This window comes from Denticeps clupeoides, chromosome 7, assembly GCF_900700375.1.
Source record: "Denticeps clupeoides chromosome 7, fDenClu1.1, whole genome shotgun sequence".
Lineage (NCBI taxonomy): Eukaryota > Metazoa > Chordata > Actinopteri > Clupeiformes > Denticipitidae > Denticeps > Denticeps clupeoides.
The window spans coordinates 16475086-16497605 of record NC_041713.1 but is presented as its reverse complement, the minus strand read 5'-3'; the positions used below and the strand labels follow the sequence as shown (position 1 = coordinate 16497605).

The 22520-nt window shown below is 44.1% G+C and overlaps 1 protein-coding gene across 7 annotated transcripts in view; it reads left to right on the top strand.

The window, feature by feature from the left end:
- Positions 1 to 22520, top strand: part of baiap2a (BAR/IMD domain containing adaptor protein 2a) — a 56213-nt gene that overhangs the window by 17969 nt on the left and 15724 nt on the right. For all 7 annotated transcript variants that reach the window (XR_003750373.1, XM_028987495.1, XM_028987491.1 and 4 more), the window contains exons 3-6: positions 1192 to 1278; positions 14787 to 14848; positions 15186 to 15257; positions 16864 to 17001. Coding sequence is in view for 6 of the 7 variants with exons in the window: in XM_028987495.1 (XP_028843328.1) it covers positions 1192 to 1278; positions 14787 to 14848; positions 15186 to 15257; positions 16864 to 17001 (359 nt within the window). In the remaining variant the exon portion in view is untranslated. The remainder of the gene's footprint in view (positions 1 to 1191; positions 1279 to 14786; positions 14849 to 15185; positions 15258 to 16863; positions 17002 to 22520) is intronic.

The following is a 22520-nucleotide window of genomic DNA, read 5'->3' as shown; positions in this document are numbered from 1 at the left end:
ATGGAAAAAGAATGTTCATCCTGTGTATATATTGTCTATCTGGCTGTGACTCTCTGAGGCCCAGTGGCTTTTCACTGCGCCTCGCTTGGCATGCAGCGCTCCATCTCACACTGCCCCACCCAGTCACCCTCAGATCTGCTTTTGAAAAAATGACAGGCTGCTGGTGCAGATTAGCTGAGATTTGTGTGCATAATTTCTGGCAAAATAAGTCACATTTACATTATATTTACAGCATTTATCAGTCGCCCTTATCCAGAGCGACTTACAATCAGTAGTTACAGGGACAGTCCCCCCCTGGAGCAACTTAAGGTTAAGTGTCTTGCTCAGGGACACAATGGTAGTAAGTGGGATTTGAACCTGGGTCTTCTGTCTCACAGGCGAGTGTCTTACCCACTAGGCTACTACCACCCTTTGACCTTACTCTTAAACATTTGAACAGAGATTTCTTTATCTAAATGTCCACAATCATTTGTATGTGTGAACGTGATATTGCTATTTTGTACAGATTTGTAATTGTAATTATCTGTAATAATTTTTTTTTTTTTCTTTTTTGCAAGTAGGGAATGATTCAGAGTTGGGAGTGAGTTGGGCGAACATCTTACACCATTAATAAAGAAAAAGAGCACGTAGTAACAGTTATATTATACCAAGGTGCTTTATTCCTTGGTGGGTGTCTACAACTGTAATTAATCGATCGTAGGTCAGTTTATAATTCATGGATTAATCGTAGTCTTAGGCTAAAAAGAACTTCAGTGAAGTTTTCCATTCAAAAATGCTTTTAGTCTAGTACTAGGCTTCATCCACGAATGGAGAAACTGACCATAAATGTGGGTGATCTGCAGATGTTATGCAACTCTGTACATTCTGGACATGCTGTACATGTGAGTTACCGTGGATCCATAAGGTTGTTCACCTGACTTAAAGTTTAGGTTTAGTCTGAGTCCAATTTCCCATACACACATTCACAGGCTTCTAACATATCTTATTGCAAGACATTTATGAACTGTGAAGGTGTGTCAGCTTTGATCATTGTGAGGATTTGCTAAAGGCAGTGTGTTATATGGGTTAATGGGGGAAATGAAAGGAGTTAAAAAAAAAAGACACATCTATTACCAGAATTCTCACAGAATTGTGTGTGTCTGTGCGATTGTCGTCCTCTGGTTCACTGTGAGTCGTCTCTCATCTCTGCAGATGTGACGTTCGCTGCGAAGGGCTACTTTGATGCTCTGGTGCGAATGGGAGAGCTGGCCAGCGAAAGCCAAGGATCTAAAGACTTAGGTGAGTGATGCATCCCCCCCAGACTAGATGCTGCCAGACCCTCCAAACACCGTCCACACATGCTGACACGCCTCTGCCGCTTTGATTGTTTTAGGCAAGCAGACCCATGGGACTGTGCTGCCCTGTAATGTCCCTTTGGGCTCCGTTTACCTTTTGTTTCTCGACCTTTTAAGCCCCAAATCAAATTCCCTGCTGAGCTGTTTGTTTGTGCTCGGGCAGACGCAGGCAGGGAGGCGGGGGGGGATTTTACGTTTCTCACACACGTGCACAGACTAAGCCCTCGGACTGAAGCACGGAGTTGGACTCTATACCTGGGCAGGCGCTGAGCGATGCATCATTCATGATGGTATGATGATCCGGGTGTCAGACTGCCGCAGTTCGGTTTCCACAGTAAAGCAGTCTTGTCTGGAATGGTGGAGAGGTTCCTGTGTGTGCTGTACTCATGAGAACAATGACTGTTCGGACAAAATCATCTAATTTATTCATAAATAAACATGATGTAGGGCTGAGACATAAACATACAAATGTTGTATTTTAATATGAATTTGGTAAGGCTGTGTAGTCACAAGTAAATGTTGTGAGGATCATGCTATGGCTGAAGCTGCACGTTTATTGCGTAATTAGCAGTTGTTTCCACTTTTCTTATGCAAATTCAGTGGAGCGGTGAGTCATGAAATCATTATTCCCTGACGCTCGCTTCAGAACTACCAACGGAACAATCTTACTCATGCACATCAAAAGTCACAACCACAAGCCGCGCATTGCTGCTTTTCTTTTTGTTTTTTAGATGCCAAGTCCTGGTTTTTAACATTTTATAATCAACGTCTCAATGCGTTGTGATGCCAATTTAGGAAATCGTGCTCAGACCTAGAGTGGTGTCACTTAAATGAAGAACAGCAGTGATTCTTCAGCATTCCAACCATGCACTCAAACGCAGTAGTGGATGAGCCATGGCTCCGTATGAATGACGCCCCAAAATCTCTATGGTTATTTTTGAGAAGTAATCAATAAGACATACAAACAGTGAATTAAGTGCAGGTATGTCAAAAAAATATAATTAAAGTGTGTGTTGCAAATAAATACTCACAAATATTAACACCTATTTATTAGTTTATTACAGCTTACCAAACATTTATTACTTGTGAAAGGATTTTTTTTCTTGTGTTGTGATTTGGATTTGAAAGTGACCCATAGTTTTTTAGTCCACTTTAGTCCACCTTCGTTTACTAAGGTTTGAGTTTACAGATTACTAACGTTGAAAAGGTGATTGTAAAGAGCACCGTAAGCGGTGGGACATGATCCGCATATAACATGTATAATATTTCCACTGTGGATTTTAGCTTCAAGTTGACTGATGTTTACATCCCTCTGGCACTGAACCTGTATGATGTTCGCTAACCACGTGTGTGACATTTGTGCTCCTTGTATTTTCTTTTTAGTTATTTATTCATTTGTAAATTATTATTTTTGTGCTTCAGAGTGTAGACACCACAAGAGTCTGCAGATTTGCCCTTCTGACTGACCTTTTGCTTTGTTAGGGTTAATATGCCGTGCACAGTAACAGTGTTATCACAATGTCCCGTCCAAATGGTCACACCCCTCTCTGTGGGTTGTTTCCTTTGCTTCGGTCCTTGGGGAGAAACTCTCTTCATGTTCCAACATTTTCGTTCCATTTTAAACAACCAAGCAAACCCAAACAGCACAACCCCCCCCCCATTCCAACCTGCTGTGGCTGAAGATGGGAAGCTTGTCTTGCTTTGGTTGGATTGTGTGTGTGTGTGTGTGTGTGTGTGTTTTGAATCGAGTTTTCCTGTGAGGCTAGAACAGGATGCTGTATCTGGGGGCGTTTCACGATCCGCCGTGCTGAGTGGCGCTGCCCTGCGCTGTACAACACCGGCTCTTCTGGCCAATTTGCACTTGTCTGTTATCTGATTGGCGCTCAGGAGAGCCGAGGGGGTTCTGCTGACGGACTGTAAATGACTTCCGCCCACACATCTGAAATGGCACCGAAACCGCTGGTGATCTGCGCCCCGCCTCCCTCTCCGAGCTGATATGATATGATTTGTATTAGGGACTTCAAAATTGTTCCACAGTTTTATGAATAATGTATAACATTATTTATGACTTTTCATAATTTGCAAGTTGCAGGCAGCAGCATTTATTAGTGCAAACAAAATGAAGGTTATTTTCTTCATCAATGAGCTTCTGTTAAATATGACAGACTACCTAATTCAACGTCTGAACATATTGCCACGAGATGCTTGCTGAATTGTTGTGCAACAGCGATGACAACATTATGCACAGTGACTGCATCAGGCAAATGTCAGCGATGTTGCCTACATAGGCAAGAAATCTTATGTAAAAATGAGGGCTATCAATCAATGAACAATCAGTCAAATAGTACTATAAATTCAAATGTTTCTATCTGGTCCATTCCAATCTAATTGACCCTGATTGGCAAAACATCTTAAACGCTGAGAAAAAAGTTGCTTTGAAGTGCCTGAGCAACGCAGGGAAGGCTAGGCAAGATGCAACATTTATTTCTTATTCAGGCCCAGATCACATGGAGTTTGTCTGAACTGACTTTCACGAACACTACTGTCAACTAAGTCCATGTGAAGGACGGGTAGATCTCACGCCACCTGAACCTAGCTCGGTCATGCTTTTTTTATGATCTTTTCTGTGCAGTTTCTCTCTGCTTTTCTATATTAAACTTTTTCATTTCATTCGTTTTAGCTCATAAGGGAATATTTTAATAATCTCAAATTCTCCCAGTCCATGTTTCAATATCATGTAAATGTCATTCTTGGGCTCTGCCAAAGTTGCAACACGTTGACACAATGAAATTGAAAGTGCAATAATTGTCATTGTGAAACACTGTAGCACAGCACACAGTGACACAACAAAATGTGTCCTCTGCTTTTAACCATCACCCTTGGTGAGCAGCGGGCAGCCATGACAGGCGCCCGGGGAGCAGTGTGTGGGGACCCAAGGGATTCAAACCGACAACCTTCCGATTAAGGGTCCTTCTCCTTACCCGCTAGGCCAACCACTGTCCCTGGTGTAATCCAAATTTCTTTCTTTGTGTGTGTTTACAATACCTCCTCTTTCTCTGCCCCCGTCCCCTCACACACCCACTACCCACTCTCTCCATGTTCTGTTCGGAATAATGATTCCCTGTCACCACACCGCCCACTCACACCTCCACCCCACCCCCATCTCTCCCTCACTCCGTTGCTATCAACTGGTGGGTTGCTCTCTCTGTCTTTTACATGCAGGCTGCTGTGTAATCTGGCCTTCTGGCAGGCAGGATTTTGTCTGTTGTCCTGATCGGCTCTGAAACGGCCAATAAGGTTGCGCTGGTACGAGTGATGCTACATGGACTATTCAGACTGTAGATATCGTTTACCTTGACCTATTTTTACGCATGTGTCTGAAGGTATAGAATTGACTGTGGGTGGGTTGATATGAGAGAAACTGGATGTGAGGCGAGTGTGTGTGTGTGTGTGTGTGTTTGTGTGTGTGTGTGTGTGTGTGTGGTCTCGCACATGTCATTGTAGTTTACTGATATAGGAAACCATGACATTTTCTAGATCTATACACCGCTAGTCAAAAGTTTGGACGCATCCACTCTGACAGCTATGGACACTAGGATGGAGCCATTTATAAGAATCCACAGCAAGAAACGTATTTTTTTATTTTTTATTTTTTGTAGCATGACAAAGAGAAGTATTTTTGAATTTAGTCGCCTCCTTTTGTCTTCATGGCTACTTTGTTCACTATTGTCATTATCCAAAGCCGCTTTATAAGATGCTCATTAACATGAAACATGAAGTTTATTACATAATCTTATGTGTCTTATTTCATAGTCCTGTGTCAACAGTTTTGTTTTGTAATGTAAGACTCATAAATGAATAGGTGTCCCTAAACTTTTGACTTGTACTAATATATACAATCAGTGGCAGCTGCTTGTCTCAAAATGTGAACTTTTTTAACATGCCTTTTGTATGCCCTGTCAAAATCACACACATCCCCAAGCCACATTTGACCAAACGGCTCAACCCAAGTCCTGGTGTATACTTTAAACATGCTGTCAATCATTAATCATCATGTAGCAGCCTAACATCCTGACCCGCCCACTGATCCACTCACACCCAGAGATGCTGAGATTCCCTGGAAGTCACTATTTTGGTGCATTTGTCCAGTAATCATCCAGCTTTTTGGCATAAAAGCTCTTCTGTGCTGTGCCAAATAGGTCCAGTGAAGCTGCACTTCAAACGATCTACAATAAATTCGGAATTCTGAACAAGCTCGTCATGAACACGTTCTAGCAAACCTTTTATTAAAACTAATATAAATACGATCTTTATTTATTTTCTGACCTCTTAGAGAAAGCAGAGCTTCCATTGTAGCCACCACTGATGCGCATACATATACATACACATACTGGACACTTTAAATAGAAGCGATAGGACTTGCTTCACTGTATCGAAACCCTGCTATGCTGGTGTAAATATAGACAAAACTGCAATTTTTTTGTTCATATAAAAAATTATGCTGACTCTGTATGCCTCAACATTCAAAGTAAATAAAGCAGTGCTAACGCTCTCTAAATAGAGATACCTGTCAGACCCTCCTTCCTTAGCTCCTCCCGACCAGTGTCCGTATCGTACCAACTTTGACTGTTGGTTACGTTACATACAGGTTGTTAGACATTTACAACACATTTGTTTACTGATTGTCCTAGGTGGCCATGAAGAAGTTCCTGCAATGTCCCTGCTGTGTTCTGTGGTTCCACTGCATTACCCCTTGGGTGCCTGGAACACAGTGCTCTCAATCTGGTTCAGCTTCTCTCCACTCTGGGCCCGAGCCTCTTCTTAAGAGGAACCCTTTTCCCTTTGGATCTCCCACACCTCATTTAGCTCAATCAGCGTTCCAGAAAACGCTCAGAATTCCACAGGGATCGCCCCCGATCCCCAGCGGACTGTCTTCTTCTGGCCTTTTCGTTATAGTCATAGCCTTTTCAGTGACTGCTTTGGATAGGGGAATATGCACAGGAAGTTCAAGTGACCACAGGCATGTCTGTGACCTCCAGCGACAGCCATGTGAATTTGTGTTGTCAGTCACCAGAGTGGCGCCATGACGATCCACCCAAAGCAAATGGCACTTTTTTTTTTTTTTTTTATGCCATTATTATTTTTGCAATGTGGTGTTCTGTAACATTTACATTTACCGCATTTATCAGACATCCTTATCCAGAGCAAATTTCAACCAGAAGTTACAGGGACAGTCCCCCTGGAGACACTCAGGGATAAGTGTCTTACTCAGGGACACAGTGGTAGTAAGTGGGGTTCGAACGTGTGACTTTGTGGTCTTCTGGTTCATAGTTTTACCCACCAGGATAATGGTTCATTTTTTTGTAGTCATTCGTACACAGTATTTTTTGTGAGGGCCATGAGGTTTATGTCTTGAGGAAGCAACGTTAGAGAAACAACATTAGAGCAAAATCCAATAGCATCCCCTGTAATTACTTTATGAGAATGGAGGTTTAACACAAGGGGTTTAACACAAAAAAAAAAATCGAGCATAATTGTGTGTTGTGGGTTAATGTATGTGGGGGGTTAGCTGTGTCTAATGAGCACTTTGTGTGTGTGTGTGTGTGTGTGTGTGTGTGTTTTGCTCTACTCTTCCGTCGGTACCTGGCCCTGTTAGAATGGGAGCAGAGAGGCTCTTTTCTTAGCCCAGCGTCACGCTCCCAGGAGCCCTGCTTTCTCCTGGTCTATTTCTGAGGGCTGCAGTGCATTCTGGGAGAGCAGCACGGTGGCCTACACACTGGCTTGCAATGCCCTTGATTTTTTTTATACATATTGTGTGCTCAGACGCACACACACCCGACACCAAACCTCTGTGTAAACATCCATCATATTAGGCCGTAAAACCTGTCTGTGATGGTATATTTCGATGTTTGTGTGGGTTTCTGTTGATTCATGACTCGTGTTTAAGTTTTTACTCCTCTGGTCTAAACATTATTTGCTGTCACTTCTAGCTTAGTGACCTATTTAGAAATGAGCGCAGCACAAGCTGGCTGTCGTGACTAGTGGTGCTGAACAATTAATTTTATTTCACCGTGTGAACCAGGGAGGAACCAGGCTTGGGCCTAAACTGGAACATGTTTGGAACGTTTTCATACCTCTGACGTGAATGGCTTTTGGGGGAAATAGTTTTGCTTTATCACAGAACAGGGAAAAAAAGTGATACAAACTGAACTGTGGCTAAAACACCTACGTTTCATCCGAACAACGGATCTGAGAACATCATTACAAGTCATTGGAGCCAAATGTTGACACGTACGAGAACGTGTACGTTAAACACATCGCGAAAATCAACGCTTACAGATGACAGTCTTTCATTGTGTGGAGGTTTTGGGGATTTTAAAGGCTTTGGTGCTTTTTAAAAAGCTGATGTACCTTTTTGTTAACTTTTAGGGTGCACAGATTGGTGCTAATAATGTGGCTTGTTTGATTAGTCTAAGGTCAAATGTGTCCCCAGGGTTTGCATAGATTAAATAGAATGTAAAGCGATCGTGTCTTTGACGTTGACCTATCATTAAAGTTCATCAGAATCATTCAGAATGAGGAAGTATGGTGTGAAAGGGCTCCTTCTATTCTTAACAGCATTAAAGATGGCAGGATACAGACAACTACCCGTTAGTTATTTCCTACTAACACTACCAAGTGAAGTGATTGTCATTGTGATACACTGCAGCACAGCACACGGTGACACAACGAAATGTGTCCTCTGCTTTTAACCATCACCCTGTGAACAGTTGGCAGCCATGACAGGCGCCCGGGGAGCAGTGTGTGGGGACGGTCTCTTGCTTAAGTGGACCTCAGGGGTACCTTGTACAGTTCGGGATTTGAACACACAACCCTTTGGTTACAAGTCTGCTTCCTTACCCACTAGGCCACCCCTGCCCAAGATTAATAAATCTTGTGGGCACCATTGACATTACACTAGTGAACAAGCCCCACACTTGGTGCCCAAAAAGGCTCTTGGTACAAAAGTATAAATTAACGTTCCTTTGTTTTAGAGAATCTATCATCTTATATCTGGACCGACTTGCTGTTGTGCACTTTTTTTCCACCACAGTGCAGCTTTTTAGACTTGGAACACTTGCCTTCATAATTACAGTTATTATGCCCCCCTCCACTCTCTCCGCCGCCTCCTCCACCCCTCTGTGTGCTATGTGAGTGTATGTGTGCTGGTGCAGATCCGCCCGGAGGTCATGTTCTGGTGCATTTGTCTTCAAAACCGCCCAACTTCTGCCCGACTCCACATGCTGGCGTTGAGTATTCGGCGGGGAATCGACTGGCTGCTGTGTAGCTGTGAGAAGACGCGCTGCAGCATTCCTGCTGTCTGAATCGTGATGCTGTAACAGGCCTGCATCAAGTGTACTGGGCACTGTAAAGTGCGTCTAATTACGACAGTAAATAACATGTTTATTAAATGCCACTTAATAATGACCCGTATTTAAATATCTGTGCATTTATCCAGTATGGGTGCGATGGTACAGGTATCGCACCGCATGGTCTGTACCTCGGTATTTTTTATTTTTTTTTAGTTTTTGGTACAAGGTGCCACGTTAGGCCTGTTCAGAAGCATCATTGAAAGACTGTTGCCATTTCGCTGCCGTTCCGTTTTTGAACGACTTGACTGCGCTCCTTCAAGCGTTCGTCTCTCAGCTCCTCCGCCAGTACTCGCCATGCCTGTTTCTTTTCGTCTTTTTTTCCCGAATCTGTGCGAGTTGCACTTCCAGCTCAGCTCAAGTTACAACAGTCTTAAGAGGAGGCAAGTGGATGGAGGCACAACAGTGATTGGACATGAACTCATGGGGAGGACATTTTTTTTGCCCATTGGCGCTTACAGCTTAACAAGGGTCCAATCTGTCCAAGGGTCCAATCTGTGGACATTTCTGGACCAATTTCAAAACGAATTGAAAAATTATCCCTATTATCCAGACTAAAATTTGATGTGATGTTAAGGATTGCCTGAATGTACCAGCCATGTTAGTTCATTCCCCAGGAAGGTGACCCGGTTGCTCAACCCAAAGTACACACCAGTACAAACAAGTGTTTAAATGCACTGGACTATTGACCTTTCAAAAAAACCCACGTCAATGCATTATGTGGCCTAGAAACTTTATTTAGGTAAATGGTAAATGGAGACAATCAGGGACACCGTGGTAGTAAGTGGGGTTTTAACCTGTAGCATTTACAATATTTCTCAGACGCCCTTATCCAGATCGACTTACAATCCGTAGTTACAGGGACAGTTTCTTACCCCCCTACACAATGGTAGTAAGTGGGATTTGAACCTGGGTCTTCTGGTTCATAGGTGAGTGTGTTACCCACTAGGTTCCCACCACCCAACCTGTAACTGTCTGGTCTCCTGGTATAGGCTGTTGTTTAGGTGCTTGTTTGACCTCATTGTCTGTCTCCATTGAAATCAGCAGAAATCTGTGTGTGTGTGTGTTTTGAGTTTGGTACATACCTTGGCTTTAAAGTCCAATTGGGAGTTTTTCTTCTTTTTTTTTTTTTTTTTTTTTTCTTCCCCCATTCTGTTTTAATGAACATGGTATGGCTCTAAAAATGTGTCTGTCCATACAACCTGCTAATTATAGGAACAGGAGAAATATTGTCAGGTAAATTAAATACCTCTGCTTGACCTTTACTATCCTTAACTTTAGCAATGTTCAGCTTCATATAAGAACTTTACAAAACAAGTATAGTCTCAGATGCATGTATGTCGATGGTAAGGCGGTCTTTAGAACAGAAAGGGGGTGGGGCCGATTTAGATCAGCAGAGCTTTGTACATTGTGCATTGTTTGTTTTAAATCATGCTCGTTTTTAAATCCGAACAAGACATTTGTGCTACACTACTCTGCCATCACGTCACATGGCATGCAGGAAGTACAACTTTTTGAACAGTTTATGAAGGAATGTAGTCTGGTTTATGGTGTTTGATCTATTTGCTGCCTGACTTTGAAAAGCAGTGCTATGGGCATTTTCAGTTCATTCAGACCCATCACTCCTCCATTACTGCAGTGGTACCAAACATTTCCCTACCGTCTCTGCCGGAATCTGGTAAAATATCATCTCTATTCCTGCTGCTTAGCCTGCGGCTAAAGGCTGTCATTTTAAGGTTTCCGTGTGAAACGCGCATGGAAATTTGGTTTCCGCGTTCATTTGGTTCCACACATTCACCGTGTGTTCTCCGTATGACTGCATGTGCACAGCTGTGACCATTTGATACGAATGCATGTGCTGTCACAGCCATAAGAGAACGGACCCTGAAGCCGGGTGGGCCACAGTTCATCCAGTGCGGTATTGATGTGTCCCAGCAAATCAACTCGGGATACGACCATTGATGGATGTCAACTTTTTTGCTGATTTTGTGGTTCGCCGATGTATGCATGGATTTAAAGTTTTCCATTGCTCTGATGGATTTTCGTCAACCGAGTGCATTAAAGTCCTTCACTGACCTAACACGTCCAGCATGGTGCTGCACGGTGCTGTGAATGGGCCAGGTTACGTTCTGTGTTTTTGACCCATTGCACCCTGTTGTTGGTTATTCGGGTTCATAGTTAGGGATAGATTGTAACATTTCTCTGTGTCAGTGAGTGTAAAACAAACAAAAAAAAAAAGTATTTTTGCCAAATATCTTTTCTTATCTTGTGGTTTTTACGAATTGATGTATTTGCACAGAGTGTTATATATCGGCCTGTCGCTCTGTCCATCTGTCTCCCTCGCACCCGCCCACTACTGCGGGAGCGTGTGTACTGGACGTTGCTCTGGGTGAGCGCAACGTTGTCGATGTCGCTGGTGGTTTTCGGCCTTGTGCCGTGTGGGCGAACCCCCGTCCCCCCTCCCCCAAGGCCTCACAGCAACTGGCCTACATGTGGCAGCCATGACGCCACACACGGGATCCTCAGAGTGGGTCAGTAGGCCGAGGTGTCTGACCTGGCTAAAGGCCAAGTGTGTGTGTGTGTGTGTGTGTGTGTGTGTGTGTGTGTGTGTGTGTACAGTGAATATACTCATTATTCTTGGGACGCCTTCACTGCAGTCACCTTGCAGGACATTTCTAGACACTGAAGGAGGGAGAATGAGAGTCTTCTGACAGCCCACTTTCCGCCCAGGAGGAACACACCAGGAGGTCTGTTTCACACTTTGCCCTCTGGCCCGTAGTCACTGCGCTGCAGATCGTCACGTTTTCAGATTTGACACGCCAGCAGTGCATCATGGGATCTGAGGCAAGGTCGTCAGTTAACATTATTTCCCATTGTCCTGCTATCTTTTCTCATCCCTCCGCCGCGCTCATTCTGTGGTGGTAAGGCGAGGTGGCGCGGCCTCCATTTTGTGCCGACGAGCGGCGCGTCTCGGCGTTTGGCAGTGCATGGGCATTTTGCTGCTTCCATGACAACGGCAGCGATACACATTTGACCTTCATTGCTTTTTCTCTCCCTCACTCTGTCACTCCCTCCACACGCCTCCCTTTCAGACTGGTCTGTCCTGTTGACTTCTGTCTTCTCCCTATTTCCCTTTCATTTTGTTCCAAGCATGCACACACACACACACACACACACACACACACACAAATGCGCAAACACACACCCATGGATAAATGACCTTAAACAGTACAAGCTGTTTACCGCAGCACACAGTATCCATGGTGAGGTAGGGAGGGCGTGCTGTAAAGAAGAGAAAGGTGTAGCAACACACACATATTTGCACACACACACACACACACACACACACACACACACACACACACACACACGTGCCAACATGCACTGCTGCAGGCGCTGACTCACCTGAGTTCTCCTACAGTTGGACAAGCCTCCATTGTTCTCTGGGTGTGGCTCCTTCCTTATTCTTGCACTAGTGTGAAGGGCCTGTGAATCACCGGTGTGTGTGTGTGTGTGTGTGTGTGTCCTAGCAGTCCCTGGAATGTACCATAGTAGCAATGCTTTTTAATTGGTGAAATTGTAAATACAATGCAGCACAGCACTCTGTGACACAGCGAAAATGTGTGCTCTGCTTTTAACCATCACCCTTGGTGTGCAGTGGGCAGCCATGACAGGCGCCCGGGGATCAGTGTGTGGGGACGGTGCTTTGTTCAGTGGCATCTTGGTGGTTTGGGATTTGAACCCTCAAACTTCCAATTATGGGTCCGATTCCATACCTGCTCGGCCCCCATCGTGCCCCTAACTTCCATCCTTTGGAAGAATTAGAACCATGATCTCTAGTCACAGAAGTCAGCGTTGTAGTTTAATGGTCGTTTTGGCATAACACACAATCCTATACGTGTATTTCAAAGCCTGCTGAGAATTTCTTCAAATGCTTTTTATTTTAGACACATGTTAGACACCTATATCATCACTTAAGACAAGGAGGAGGACGGCATGTTTGAGCCTTTCGTTGTTTTGGACCAGTTTAGCGACCGTTAATTGACCGGGCCGTTAATAGGAGTCAGCAGGGCGTTTTGGTCTCTAAGCCCCGTGAGTTGTGATCAGACTGATTATGTGTAAGAGGCTTAGAAGCTGCTGGGTGCTGGCAGGGTAACATGGCCTCCTTGTTGGTTTTTTTTTTTTTTTTTTTTTTTTTTTGTGGGTCGTCTCTGTTCGGCCTGCCCAAACTCTCTTGAAGGAAGAGCTCTGCACAGGACCAGGACAGCGGTCACCCGAGTGCTCCAGTTGTCGTTCATCTCGCGAGGTTTTACAGCGCCTCCCACAGAAGTGTCCGAGAACAAGCGCTACTGTCTACTGTCGCTGTGAAATTCCATCTGTCCTCCATTTCCCCGAAAAACCACTGCCAGCTTTTGCTGCTCCATCACCCAGGTTGTCCTACTTTGGGTTTTATTTTCGGTGTGGAGCCGATGACTTAAGTGTGTGCTGCTGAGCCGCTCGCTTCAGTTTAAGTGTCATCTGCGCGTAGCAGCTTGCATTACATGCACTTGTTTAGAAAAGAGACCTGTCACAACCTCAATGGTACGACCTCAGCAGAAAAGACTGTGAGATGAAAACTGCTGTTATTACCCCATAGCAGAGGGCCCGGTTCAGTCCGGGGCTGTAATGCGTAAATCCGGACAGGAATTCGGGTCTGGTTTTCAACGCGTACTTGTTTTTCAAGCACATGTAACTTCGGTATCGATTTATTGCTTTTGTGATTATGAAACTGTAAGGCTTAGAAGTTCAGTTGTTCATGAAGCAACCGGTCACATGACAGTGTGGCAATGCGGAATCTTATTTTAATAAGATGCATCAGTGACCTTTTTCTCGAGAAGCCGATCAATGACCACTGCAGTTACAGAATAATGAGGTCTGGACACGTCAAACAGCACATAGGTGCCCATTATTGATTTTTATATTCAGTATTTTGATTAGTCAGTATTAAGTCTGCTAAAAATGAATTTTGACCTGTGGCCACAACAAGATATTTAGCATTGATGAAACATAAAATGAATAAAGGGGTCATCTGCTCAATCCTAGTATGTTTAATCAGACCCGAGAGTGATGAAGTTCCACCGCTGGACATAGGACGTGTTGGGATGGGGTCCAAAGTACTGTTGTCTCTCCCATTTGCTTTTCTTTTTTCTTTTTCTGTCTCCTTCGCTCACATACACACGCTCACATACACTCACACACACACACACACACACACACACACACACACACACACACACACACACACACACGCACACACACACACAGTCTCTCAAGGTCTCTCTTCCTGCTTCTGGCTCAAACTCTATCTTTCTGTTCCTTTCTTTACAATGCGCTGCACATTCAGAAGAGGCAGCATGTAGGTATAACATAAAATAAATTACAGATATAAAAACACAATTTCCTCCAGCTGCATGGATCTCTTTTTTTTTTTTTTTTTCCTCCACTTTTTCTTTCTGTCTCTCTGGTTTTGTTCTTGGTTTTATGCTGTTCTGACTCTTTTCCATTAGTCACATTTAAAATGGAAAAAAAAAAAAATCTAAACCCGCTAAGGCATCGTTTCAGCCTCCGGAAATTGCAGTTCTGAAAGTCTGAGAAGTTTGATTTCTCTCCCCCTTCATTTCAGCACTTGGCTTGACCTACACGTTTCATAGCTTTCAATCTCAGAGACCCCCATCCACTTGTCACCCTGTTTGATGTCTGTTTGTTGTTGTTGTTGTTGTTTTTTTATAAATTGCATATTTGTGTCTGTTAATGTGTTGTGACGTAATGTCCCATCCTGTCCCCTGAGTTGGTCTGTCTTCTTGTGTGACTGCATGATGTCTCTGCACGTCAGGTTTTTTTTTGCAGAAACAGTCAGGCTCTTTCTGTCTCTGTGTGTGTGTGTGTGTCTCTCTCTCTCTCTCCCTCCCTCTCTCTCTCTTCTCTAATCTATCTCTCTTTCTTTCACACTCCATTTCTAGCCCGATGTTTGATGTTTGCAACTCTCACACTCTGTATTTCACAGGGGACGTGCTCTTCCAGATGGCCGAGGTCCACCGACAGATCCAGGTGCAGTTGGAGGAAATGGTGGGTCTCTTGCTCTCTCTTTCTGGGGTCAAGGAAAGGTCAGCCAATTGAAACCATGCTATAAACTCTGGCCGCCCAGTTGAAAGCCATGTGCTTTGGGACCCTGGTTTGAATCTTTTATTTTTTATAACAGGTGAACTGACACACACACACACACACACACACACAGATTTCTCTGGTGACCACAATGAAGATGAATAGCAAGCTGTGGTGGTGATGTTGATAATGACAAAAACACCCTGAGGCCTTTTTGTCTCTCACTCTCTCCTCTCTGTCTCCCTCTCTCTCTCTCTCTCTCTCTCTCTCTCTCTCTCTCTCTCTTTCTCTCTCCCTTCAGTTAAAGTCCTTCCATAACGAGCTGCTGTCCGAACTGGAGAAGAAGGTAGAGCTGGATGCCAGATACCTGACGGTGAGCCTGTCCCACCCATCGGTGGCATGAACAAATCTATCGGCCGCCAACATACCGAAGGGTCAAGTTCTCATACATGCGCATTCTCTTAAATAACCAATCAGGCAATGGACCTAGTCAAAAGAGAAGAAAAACCCACCGTGGCAGAGCTGGTCTGGCACCAGCTCTAAATTACACACCCTTTTAGGTGCATTAGCCCTGACGGCCGACTTGACTGACTGTTTCAATAAAAGGCTGCAACATGCATCCTCTGACACCTGCCATGTTCAGGCATCATTACGAATTTGAGGGGGGGCGCAGGCGCTCGGAGTTACGGCGTCTGTACGAGAGCTGTGAGTACGTGTAAAGCAGGCCTGGCAGCGATATCTTTAGAACGAGTGGGCTGGTGTACGGCCCTGCTGAGGCTCCGCTGTGTTTTTGGGGAGGGGGGAATTGTGCAGCCATTGTGTTTCTACGAATCAGGGTAAAGAGGTATTTCACTACACTCCAGATCAGTGGTGCGCAGTAATGAAATGCTGCTTTGTGTTCCTGACTGCGACAAAGTATTTTTTTTATTTATTTTTGCTGCTATGGTAACATTTATTTTATTTATTTCAGTTTTCGCAGTGGCTCAGAATTGGTTAAATAATCTCCTCCTGAATCCGTGAGCGCTCTGAAGGCGTAATAAGAAGCAGTTTGGAGACCGTCTTCTTTCCCTCCTCCTTGCAATTTCATTTCGCCAGCTCTGAATGTAAAATTGTCTCCCATTCAAACAAATGAATTCCCAAAGACTGATGTCCCTTCTAAAGACTCCGTTATTAGGGATAGTTCTCTCATTATTTTTTGTATGTATTTATTCGTTTATTTTTCTTTTCTCCCATTTTTTTGTGGCTTTTGTGTGCAGTGCCCCGTTAATGTGTTAATGTGCATTATGAGTCATTTTGCAGAATGAAAAGCAAGGCGCGCTGCCGAGCGAATCAGAATCAGGCAAAGCCTCCTCCGTCTGCCTGACAAATGCAGCCCTGCTCCTGGTCTGGCGACAGACACTGCCCGCTTATTCGCAGATGCCGGCTCTTGGCCGTATTCCTGCGATGCAAAGTGTTGCATTTCGAGCGCACAAACTGTTAGCGGAGTCTGATGTCGTCTTCCCGCTGGTGCTGTAATAAGGGGCTTCGGAACCCCGTCCTGTTTGAAACCCATGCTTATGGATTTAGGCAATATAGGGCTGACAATGGCTAATGTCATGTGATCTACTGTGAACCTGAGCCTGCAGCGATGCAGTATTCTAATGAGGAGAATCTTCTAGAATGCTTCCTTTGCCTCCCCCAGTCTTAAGACTTACATTCAATCTCATAAAAAATGAGCATATGGTTATTCATCCAGAGGAGTACATCGGTGGTGTGGCTTCTCTAAATTAATGATTCAATTGTGAAATATGCAGATTAAACACCCCATGCCTCAGGTAAGCACGTAAATCCGCTAAATAAATTTTGAACGAAGTCAGATTGAGAAAACCCAACATCAAAGCGTTGTGAAGGATCTCCCAGTCTTGGACCTGTTGGTGCATGGCTGTGCCGAGCATTTTCTCATCGGTCTGCTCTCATTGCCTCTCTGCTGTCTCCTACAGGCAGCGCTGAAGAAATACCAGATGGAGCACAAGAGTAAAGGGGAGAGTCTGGAGAAATGCCAGGCGGAGCTGAAGAAGCTCCGCAGGAAGAGCCAGGGCAGCAAGAACCCGGCCAAGTACGGCGAGAAGGAGCTACAGGTAACCCAGGGCTGGTGGTCTCCTCAGTCTCACCTTCTGTAAAAGTAGTGACAGGAATGTTAAGCTAACTAACTCTCTGCTTCTTAGGGAGATACAAACATGCCCTACGGCAACAATACTTTGTGTAAAACAGCATTAAAGCACAATAGTAGTAGAACATGGTGAAATAGCCAATGACAAGGCTAGTAGTGCAGACAAGGCGGGACAGACATTTGTATTCAAAATATTTGTAAGGAGCCAAGATATGAATATCCTCAGCAGCCCGTTTCATTGTGCAAAACCTAGAAACATACAGTGTTTGGTAGTATAAGGCTTGAATCGTTTTGTAACCCATGTATCTAGATGCGCATCACTCCTATAAAATACTTGATCACCATCCTTAATATAATTACGCATTTTTCAGACCAAAGTGGGCATGTAAGTGAAATATGAAAGATGTCCAGACTGTGTTTACGACTAACGTCGATATGTATAGCCATAGTAATACTTGCAGTGGTGGGCTGGCCACCCACCAGGGTACGTCCCCCTCCGTGATCGTGAAGAAGCGGCATTGGAAAGTAAATGGTGCGCTGTTGTGGTGGTTGTGCGGAGTGCGATGTGTGGTTTATGCGCCACTCTGTGCGAGTGGGCAGCAGCACGTAGGCAGGGGTACATAAGCACTGCTGCTTCACACCATGAAGCAGCCTACAGCTGTGCTCTCTCTCTCACTCTCTCTCTCTCTCTCTGAGAGTTTGCTGAGTGGGCATGTCAGCAACGGAGGTGTAGAAGTAGCTGGTTAAACAGAGTCTTCACCTTCTTGGGGTGTGCAGTAGGGCAGGTCTGTACATGTGCTGTAAATGTCGTGTGTGAGAGAGAGAGCGAGAGACAGAAGGGAGTGTCTGCTGGTGACTTCTCTATTACGGTCCCCCTCAGTGAGGATCTGAAGCCTGATTTCTCCATGCTGCGCAGCTCTCGCTCTGGGTTCACCAGTGTTTTCATGGGTTACTGGCTATGAAAGCCAGCCTTCGCCGGCCACGTCACCCGTTTCGGGGTGATTGTGTAGCTCTTTAATGTCCCCCTATGCCTTACCCCTCCCTTAACTGTGGGTATCTAATTTGTGTGGGTTTGGGGGTGGAGACAAAGGGCACTATTTTTCGAAGTTAACCACAGTATTGCACACTAAGTGTAGGACTCAGGATTTGCTTGAATAAAAGTGTAATACGAATAAAAAACGTTTTCTAGTTTCTTGTATTTGAGGTGGAACAAACTACCCTCGGTGCAGGGTATTACATTTCATGAACGTGGCCTTAAAGGTCTTTAAAAGTCTTAAATTTGGCTTCCTTAAACCTGCAGAAAATCTGACAAATGTCATTTAAAATGGGGAGAAGCATTTTAAGTGCTCTCGAGCACGGTCCTTCATCACTCTGGATTTCAACACATCATGTGCATACATCATTAAAGATCATATTTAGTTTTTGTTGATGTAATCATGAACAAGCCCCATGCCAGTTTGTGCTCCAAAAGTCACTTCAGCAATACAAAAATTCAACTCTGTTCAGTTTAATGCTAAATGTTGCGTTTGGCTCCTCTGCATACAATGTGATGCTGTAAACTGACTTCTGTTGTTGGAGATGTTTCTTCTTGACTTTGATACCATGTATTTACACCAAGAAATGAGCTAGCTGGTGAATGCTAATCTCAGAATTATCTTAAAAGGTCATTTAGCTCATTAGCTTAGCGATGACAATTAACTGAGCTGCCTCTAGAGGCAAGTGTTTGGTAGGGTAAATTATTAGGTCTTTATAAAAGTAGTCGTTGTGCTAAAATGTATTCTTGCTAACGCTGTTGCCTTCTGCTTTGATAAAATGTGAGAGTGTAGTGGTAGTGTGCGTGTTGCATTGTGGGATGCCATGTAGCAGGGGAGTTCTGGAGCCATCCTGCAAAATTAGGCCAACGTAATATATGTTTGCCGTTGTAGAAATCTCAATATTCCATAAATTCACCCTACGAATAGCTGTTGAAAACATGGACTCCTCTCGATGTGATGCAAGGGACATTTTGATAACTATGCTGTTTCTTTATCTGTTTCTTTATCCATTCAATTATGTAATGAATAAAGTATTTAATAAGAATATTTCATTCATTCATAATTGTCTTAATTTTCGTTCCCTTTATTTTTTTTAGGAAATTTTAAATGAAATGCTGGTTTTGTATCATAAAGTTTTACATGTATACACTTATTCCTGACATATTAACCAGGTTGTGTTAACTGTTTGTGGTAACCATGTTAACGGTGTTGGACACAGACATGTTGTTGAATTTGATTTGATCTGACAGTCAGCCCCAATAAAGTGGTTTACTATTTAATTAGAAATAGTGAAAATAGTGCTGTTTTAGTGAATACTACTTTCATGGCTGAAGCAAGTCCAGAAAGTAAACTCTCTCCGGTCTACACACCTACAGTTGATTTAAAGGTCCCCTATTATGAAAATGTCACTTTGTGAGATTATTTATCCATGATAGTTCCACTAGCCTGTCTGAGGTCCTGCAGTGTTCAGAGAGCGGCAGCTCAGATGGTCTGTTCTGGGATTTATCCCCTTATGTCGTCATAAAGGCGAAAGGTTACCTCCCCTTACTCATGCTTTGTCCACCCAGAAAATGTCCCACCCCTCCCCTAAAATGGACAGTCATAGCTATAAAACATGTTGCAGTTGGTCTGTGATTTGGAAATAAAAATGAGCACAGATGTATTTTTTTTTATTTAGTTATGTGAGACACCAGAGAACCAGTGTGCTAATTACATATTCTTCTGAAAAAAATGCTGACACAACTTCCTGTTTGCACCAAACAGGAAATGCCATTTCCACGAATGCCCGCTCACTTTTATAGGCCGTTCTCCTCCTCGTCCCTCCTCCTCATTTGCACAGACACCGACACTACAGACACTGACACGGCGTGGACCTGGCTAAAAGTGGCTGTAATTCTGCACCACATCGTAATTTCGGAAAGTGACTTCACATATTGTATTAGGGGACCACTAAGACCTATATAACAGCTAAATAATAATAATAATAATAATAATAGGGAAACTTTTTTAAAAATAAACAAATGAATAAGATTCCTCATCCTCGAGCGGTAGGTTCTTCTGGTTGCCTGTTCTGTTGCCAAGGCTGGATTACAGGTTGTGGGAGGTGATTGGTCTGTCAGCACCTCCAGCAGATGGGGTACAGCTGTGGTGGGGGGACCACCACAGCCCTGCCTGCCCCCGCCGGCGCCGGGGTAAAAATTCTATATCCCCTTTTCATTTTACCGGCCTGCTGGTTTAATGTAAATATTACTACAGCCCTGGGAGAGGAAACAGGAGATCGACTCATTTACACCCAAGAACCCTGGGAGGTTTGAGGGCAAATGGAGAGACAAGAGGAGTGCGTTGTGTTTACCAGCAGAATTACACTCACGCTTGTACCCACACTCTTACTTACTCACAATGCTGAAAACGGCGTACCGTATTGATAATTAGTTTTATTTCTTACCGTTTCTCTCCCTCCCTCCCTCACCCTCTGCCACGACTCCGCTTTTTTTTTTTTCTCCTCCTTGTCCTGACTTCCTCTTCTCACAAGCTCCCGCTGCCTCCAAGATCATTAAACGTTAAAGACCCTCTGAAGATGCTAATTAGCTAATTATTTCGTTCAGCCGACTGGTCACGCGTGGAGCAGCATTGCACTCTGTCTCCGGTGGGCGAGGTGGGCACAGGCATTGCAACCAGCCACTTGTGTAACAACACCGCGTTGGTGTAACCACACTGTACCGAACGCGGTATTCACCCCGCAAGTATAGGAATGTAGCCTCTCAGCACAGTGATTGTGTACCGCACACACACACAAACAGGCCGCCGGCATTGGGCTGAAGTGCGGTGCGGAGGTGTGGGGGTGGTGGGTACGTTATAGGGGCTGAAGAAGTGCTGATGTCAAAGGAGAGGAACTGTCGAGCTAAGCAGCTCCGGAGCGGCATTATCATTATTATTATTATGATTATTTGAGAGCAAGGCCTTGTGTTTTATTGCTATTGAATTATGACCGACGTGGTAAAAAGCAGACTGCCTCAGGAGATGTGGCATTGATTAGGGGGAAATGATGATGAGGAGGAGGATGAGGATTAGTGTTGACTGCTAGCAGTACTCTGCAACCCTAAATTTGGGATGCTGTGTAAAATTTTAATGAAAAAAAAAATTATGCGCACACACACCACTTTTGCCTCACGCACACATCATTAATTATACTAATAACACGTTTATGTCAAATTACATTTTAGAGTTTATGTGGGGCCAGGTAGTGTATGTGCAAAATGAAATAAAAGTAGTGTGTGTGTGTGTGTGTGTGTGTGTGTGTGCTTTTGACAGAGATGTGCAAAACAAAAGTGCTGAATGTGTGAAATAAAAGAACAATATGAATGAGCTTTTGACAAGGATGTGCAAGACAAAATTGGTTCATGTGCAAGAAGTTGTCGCGCAAGCTTTTTGTGATTTATGGCTTAGAGGGGCACCACATGTCATTGGATGCCCAGAAGCAGGTAGAAAGAATCATTGATTTTTCACACATATTCTATAAACTCGTCAACAATCCGCTGATACTAGAGTTTGAACTTGTCATTTCAGCTGTATACATGTTAGAAAGTACATAGTGAAACGAAAGAACGTTTCTCCGGAACCTGGTGCTACATGTAACAATTATACAGCGTTACATACTGACATAAAGTGCACGTGTGTGACAAGCCGGCTAGATAAAGTGCAAACACGGGACACAGGCAGTGCAAGACGTGAAGTGCAAAAATAGCAGAATACGAATAAGACCGCACTAAAAACCAGTGAAACCAGTCATGAAGGTACAGGATTATTGTGATTTTATACATTAAATATTTACAAAGGTCATTTTGGCAACCTCTGCGTAGGTAAAATTCTGCATTTCCTTCTCTCTGCACCTTCACTGGTCTCACGTTTGGATTCAGTTACAATTATTAGCATCTGAACCAGACATTGTTCTGGTGTTCGAGGAGTCAGGTGAGCGCGGACTGAATCTACTAGACGTACCAACGTTCGGTCATATGCGCATCCGGATGGTGTCAACTAAACACCGCGTGCAACGTTCTCAATTTCTGCCGAAATCCTGACGTTAAACAGCATAAGGCGAATGCCAGTGAAACTGCAGTCAAACGCGGATATGAAGTGCAGCAAAGACATGTAATGGCGCTCAGAGGGTGTTGGTGTTGAGGAGGCCAAACTTCTACCTGGAGCGGCGCTGTAGCCACAGTTACTACCAGCAACACTACTTAGTTCCGCCACCACAAATTCACCAAGCAACGTCATTATGATCGAATCGATTAGGTTCTGCGCTACATCGATGCAACATCGTCTACATCTGCATCGCGATGCATCGCTTACGAGGTGAATTTCAACATCCCTACTAAATAGCATTGCTGACCACCTACACACCTTCTTGGTGTTGGAATAGCATGGTCTATAGCATGGATAATACACCCTGCTA